Source organism: Anarhichas minor, unplaced genomic scaffold (genome assembly GCF_050575085.1).
Source record: "Anarhichas minor isolate MPS153535 unplaced genomic scaffold, ASM5057508v1 ptg000002l, whole genome shotgun sequence".
Classification (NCBI taxonomy): domain Eukaryota; kingdom Metazoa; phylum Chordata; class Actinopteri; order Perciformes; family Anarhichadidae; genus Anarhichas; species Anarhichas minor.
Window position 1 is genome coordinate 6589942 of NW_027466448.1, and position 6246 is coordinate 6596187.

At 41.0% G+C, this 6246-nt stretch overlaps 1 protein-coding gene across 1 annotated transcript; it reads left to right on the top strand.

Annotated features, from left to right (window-relative positions):
- Window positions 1-3034: 3034 nt before the first annotated feature.
- On the top strand, window positions 3035-5885 carry edf1 (endothelial differentiation-related factor 1). The gene is made up of 5 exons (XM_076087125.1): window positions 3035-3282; window positions 4216-4267; window positions 4406-4566; window positions 4794-4887; window positions 5305-5885. The coding sequence occupies exons 1-5, from the start codon at window positions 3205-3207 to the stop codon at window positions 5364-5366; spliced, it is 447 nt and encodes a 148-aa protein (XP_075943240.1). The 5' UTR covers window positions 3035-3204; the 3' UTR covers window positions 5367-5885.
- Window positions 5886-6246: the final 361 nt, after the last annotated feature.

The window sequence follows — 6246 nt, forward strand, 5'->3', positions numbered from 1 at the left end:
GCAGAGATTTTGGAGGAAATGATTTTAGGCTACGTGGCAAAAAAAATGAACCAAGTGTTCATGTGTTTGTGGTTTTAGCATATCGAGCAGAAGTGTTCAGATCAGCCACCGGAGCACCACCAGTGTTCTCCCAGTAGTTACACCTTAAGTGGACCTCACCTTCAATGAGCATTTCCACTTAAAAATATGTTTTAACAAACATTTAGTTTGCGTGGACACATTTGACATAAAACCTAACTGGAACAAACATTGTCTTGTTTCTTCGTCTGTCCTCTACACACTACTGTAATCCATGCAGGAAATTTATTAGATTATGCTTATTTATGAAATGAAGGTTGCTTACATCTTCAGGCCTCTAAAAATCACCCAGATGAGACGAGGGGTGTAAAATGGTTGTTTTAAATACTCAGAATCCAGCACTACTAGAATCCACTGCAACACTGAGTGAGATTACAATAAAGTTAAGTTTATTTTTACCTTTAATTAAATCGACGCGATAATTCTCCAATGTCTGGTCACTATTTCGTTAATAACAGTGACCCACAATAATAACGCACCTGTGAAAAAGGCTGGTTTGGTGACGTCAGAAATGTCAAATTCCTTGGATGTTTGCAGGACAAAGAGACTTGTCTGGACGAAGAGAGTCTTCCGTCTGCAACTGCGTGGTGGTCTCGCGGAGTGAGGAAGTCTCGTACGTCACCTCCCAACAAACACGGCTTTTTACCTCCGAGCATTTTGGGTGTTTCTACTTCGGATACATAAGGTAACTTTTTTACTTTTTTTTTTGTTTAGACCCCGCCGTGGTAGAGATGTTGTCCCGTGGCGTGTTGCACGCGCATACTCTTTGAGAACGTTTAGCATTTGAATTCAGCGTTTTTTGGCGACCATGTTCACGAGGCTCTCTGAATATTTGATGTTGATGCTCTGTTTTTGCTACAATGTTACTAAAAAAACCACTGTGGGGGCCTAAAAGTGACCCAGTGCTTTGCTTCTAGTGGGGGTGAAAGTTGGCCGTAGGCTTTATAACACATCTGACGTTTACCAAAATGAACCGTAGTTCAGAAAAGCTTTGATTCTTTAATGTTTGCCTAAATTATTATTTACCCAGTGTGCAATGTCTCTCTAAATCAGATTTAAGCTAAACGTGCATTTGCGTGTTTTACCCGTCTTGTGGGGACGTTAAGTCTGATTACACGGTCATTTTGTGGGGAGCTGACTCTTTCATGGCGACAATAGCACGTCCTCATAACGTCATATTTTACATTTTAGGGTAAAGACTTGTTTTAAGGTAATGGTTTGGATTAGGCTGGCTGTCAGGGTAAATCTCCTGGAAATGAATGCAAGTCAATGTAATGTCCCCAAAAGTCATGAAAACACGTTGTGTGTGTGTTTAGAAGTTGAACATTGAATCCAGATTTTTACATTGTTGATGTTCTCATCCAGTTGCAAGTGATATTTGGATCCTGGCAAAAACCCAATTTGCTGTATTTCTCATGATCGGTGACGTGGTTCAGATACTGGTGATGATTGTAAAATGTGTCTGAAAAAAGATAGCAGCAGGGTTGTTGCACTGCAGTCAGTACAGAAGGGTTCCCTGTAGGACATCTGTAAAGAAAGTGTCTGTGGAGTCAAAGCGGTGTCTCCCTCTGGTGGTTGTACCCAAAAGTCAGTGAAGAAACCTTTAACAGGTATCAGGACTTTGTTTTAAAAAAGACATTTAATTTCTCATTTTAATTCTAACAGGCATCATAAGCCTGTTTGTTTCAATATATACTTGAATAACAGGTGTGTTCCTGTGACCCATGATGGTGACCAAGGGTGGCGTCAGGTCCGATGAAGGCCTGATGATGATGCAGGAGCTCGACGACCGGCTGAAAGAGCAGATTGACAAACTGGAGCATGTTCGCCTTGGTGCTGTCGAACTGAAGGACAACTTGTCTGGGGTAAAGTCTGCAGTAAATCCCTACCTGATCTCATTTTCCTTGAGCTCTCTTCTATTTTGACATTCATTTCATCTAAAAACAGAGCACCAGCACCGCCGATCTTACCCAGTCCATCGCTGACCATCTCGAATGGTTGAATCACTTGTCCGAGCGAGTGGAGACTCTTCACATGAACACGGCTGTTTTTGTTCAGGTGAGAAATGGAAAATAGAGTTTCTGATGGCATCTGGGTAATGTGCAAAGAAAGATTGGCAGTAATCCTCTATTATTTTTTGAAACAGCACCGTGAATATTATAATATGCTATGCCATAATATTAAAAATGGGTCTTAAACACAAATTAAGGATATACATGACAAGGACACGTACTAGCAAAGCAGAGCATAGTACATAAATGGTTTACATTGTTTTGTAGACTGCTGAATCATCATCTATGTGAGAAACTTCATTTCGGCTTCATCTCTTTCCAGATGAATCCCAAGCCTCGCGCATGGGCAGGGAAACAGAGTTCCAAACATGGCTACCGCTTAGGACGTCTCCACCAGGCTGACGACGCCCAGTCAGAGTTTGGCTGGTCCCCCATCCGCACAAGACGAAACAGTGACGCTGCCTCTGAGATGTCGTGTAACTGGTGATCTGCTGAGGTTGCAATCAGTGCAAAATATTGTACAGCTCACTTCCACCAAATTGATGATTGAAGAACAATTGCACTTGTTTTTATTGGTACATTTTCACTCATTCCAATACATGTAGTGTAATACTTAACATTTGTCTATGCCCTGCATGAGTTGAACACTCTAAATGATTTAATAAAATCTTGGATAATCCTATCTAATCAATGTGTTGGTTTTATCTCCACGCTACCTTTTGTGTAAAGTTAGTGAAATTGCCTAAACTGTGTTACTTTTACATTTTTAAAAAACATGACATAGAGTTGGTGCACTCAGCAATACATTATTCGAAATAAAGTCTATACTAATAAAATACTTTGGAGGCAATCTGTTATGCGGATGTAGTTCAGCGTCTTCACCAGCAGAGGTCGCTGCTGAAACTCCTCCATTATGTTACTGTTCGTTTGTCTGTTGTAAATAAAGCTTTGGCAGAGTAGCGTGGGTAATCGTTCTGCAAGGAGCGTCACATTACCCGTAGTAACACTACCTTTCTTTTTTTTTTAAAAAAGGATAATTTTGAACACGTCACGAGTTGTCCTTATTTTTTTATCTATATTAAATATTTTGGGTAACGAGTGAACCCCTGAAAACATGGCAGAGAGTGACTGGGATACCGTGACTGTGCTGAGGAAGAAGGGGCCGACTGCTGCCCAGTCCAAATCCAAGCAGGTTAGCATGAACACTTTGTGTTTTTAACTTTGTTGTGCAGCACACCCTTAATTATGGATCCTCTAAAACGAACCGCGTTTCAAGTTATAGTGAACACCAAATTAAACTGCTAGTGCGTAGTATATTTGTAAAAATGTAAATGTCAACACGTGGTGTATGGGTTAACTCGACTGGTCCCTCATGCGTCGTGGGTTAGTTTAACGTTAGCTAGTAACAATAACAACAGTGGACATGTTAGCTAGATAGCCACACATTATTATTATCATTAAGCTATCGTAGAGTCTCATCGGTAAACCAAACCTCACCCAGAAAATATTAACGTTACACAAGGCAGGGAGACAAGTTAGCTAAGTTTACTGTTTGCTTTAATACTCGACGGTGACCAAAATAGCAACTAGCTAGCTAGCATTAGCCAAATAACCTGAAGATACACTTGGCTAACGTCAGTTAGGTTAACCTTACTCTACTTACTCATAAGTAACACCACCCAATTAACAAACGTATGCTCTTAAGTGTGATAGGACGTCATGCACAACCCGTATAGAGATGTTTAGTGATGATTGTTAGCAAAACATAAACGTTAGTTGAACACCTACGATCATGCTGTAAATGCCCGAAACGGTTACAGACAAATCAGCATTATTTTCTGACATGAATATATGTTTTTAGGGTTAGTCCTGAGCATGAAATGTTACCAGAAAGATTAGCAACAGACTTATTGGTTGTAAAGTAGACGTCGTTGTGCTCAGGCAGCTCTGATTATGTTGTCTTTTATGCGTCAGATAAGCAGATTCGTTACTTATTAACTAACAGTTAGATGATTTATAATGATAAGCCAAAAGCTGAATATAACCTGGTCATAATGCAATCTACAGTCAATGCATCTGGAGTGTGTTTTGAAGTTTAAGATTTGAACATCCATCTTTTCTCTAGGCAATCACTGCTGCTATGAGACGCGGGCACGACGTTGAGACATCCAAAAAATGTAAATTTATACTTTCTGTACAAATGTGTAATTTTCCAAGTGGTAGCTAACCGCTGGTGCTGTGATTATGCTTATGTTGCACGTCTACCACCCCGGATGATGCCCCAACATCTCTTTGATCCGCTTCTCGTCACACAGGGTCTGCGGGGCAGAACAAACAGCATCTTGTGACGAAGAACACATCCAAACTGGACCGCGAGACAGAAGAGCTGCACCACGACAGGGTTCCCCTGGAGGTGGGAAAGTACATTCAGCAAGGCAGACAGGAGAAAGGTCTGACCCAGAAAGACCTGGCCACTGTGAGTATACAGTTATCCTGTATTGACGTGCAAAATGTAGCAGTCGGTGGTACTGCTTGAACAGATGCCGTTTATCAGGATTTGTAAAAACATTGTGGTGTCAGTTTTTTTTTGCTATAGTGTAAACAAATGCAGCCCGTAAATAGATATCCAGCAACAGGAAGTGTTTGAATGGTTTTGCTGGCTTGTGTTATAACATAATTATTCATCGCAAATGTTTTCCTCAGAAAATTAATGAGAAGCCTCAGGTCATCGCAGACTACGAGTGTGGGAAAGCAATTCCCAACAACCAGGTCCTGGGCAAGGTAGAGAGAGTAATCGGTGAGTATTTTGTGAGCTTTTTTTAAGAAGGTTGTGTGTTTGTAGACCTTGGTGTCACAGTACGTTATAGACTACATCAGCTTTGCCCTCAACCCAAAAGCGACGGCTCTTATAATATAGACTGTTAGTTACGTATTGTAACTCCCGATTCTATGAGTATAGCCGTCTAAGCTGTGGGCCCCTCTGGCTCCATCTACACCAGCTGAAGCAGCAGAACTTTGGTCACTTGGCCGTTATTTTTCGCAAGTCCGTACGTAACAGAGGTCCGTGCGGGGCACAAGTGTGCAAAAAAATCTTAATGACTGTGCATGTACGCAGGGCTGAACCCATTAGCGACAGCTCCTAGAGGGCTACGCCTATACTCATAGAATCTGGTGTTGCAATACGTAACTGTTATTCATCTTCTGTCATAAACAGGGCTGAAACTGCGTGGGAGGGATATTGGCCTACCACTGGAGGAGAAACCCAAGAAGAAGTGAAAACATAGCCTCGAAATCAGCCCTCCCAAATCCCACCTTTCCCTGTTTCTGAAACACGAACTCTTTCCCAACCCCACTTCCAAGAACCCTCAAAAACTCTCCCCCCTCCCTCCCTCCCTCTACCTGGGCTGATCTCACCTGTGTCCTGCCTGAGGACCTGGTGCTCCACTGCATTACAGGCTGCATACCGAAACAGTTTCTTGACCACATAATCAAATGATTGATTGAACGTCACACACTCGAAGTTCTGTGAATCTTCTTTTCACCTACGTCTGCTTTGGCATGATCGATTCAACTTTTTGATAGAAACGTAAACTCGTTTAAAAAGTAGAATTATTTTTCATGACCAAACAAACTAGTTTGACTCATGTCAATTCTGAGCATGATGTTAAGCCGAAAGTGCTTGATTGCATCTTTTTTTTTCACACACTTGAGACAGTGAGTGGATGTCATAACAGTGTTGAAATGTTTTTAATACTGTGCTTCGCTTTGATCTAAAAAATAAAGTTTGGCAGGTTGTGACTTTTCTGGGTGTGTATTTGTGGCCACTGTATCGCAGGATTTCATAACAAAAACCTTAAAAGTTTGATTCAAGCTGACATTGAAGCTGTCATAGAACTCTGGTATTTTTTGCAACGCTGACAAAGAATTCAATGTTAAAGGTGCTAGTGTTTCATAATGACAAAGGCACTAATCGTACCACAATCAGTATTAAATGTACACAACTAATAAACTAACACATTTTTTTTTCTGTATTTTTGTACCACATTTTCATTTAAAACTACATTTGGATCACCGTACTCTACGGAGTTGGGAGAAAATGCTGCAAAAACTTGCAAACTGAATGTAGTATTGAATTGATCCACTAGATGTCAAAATA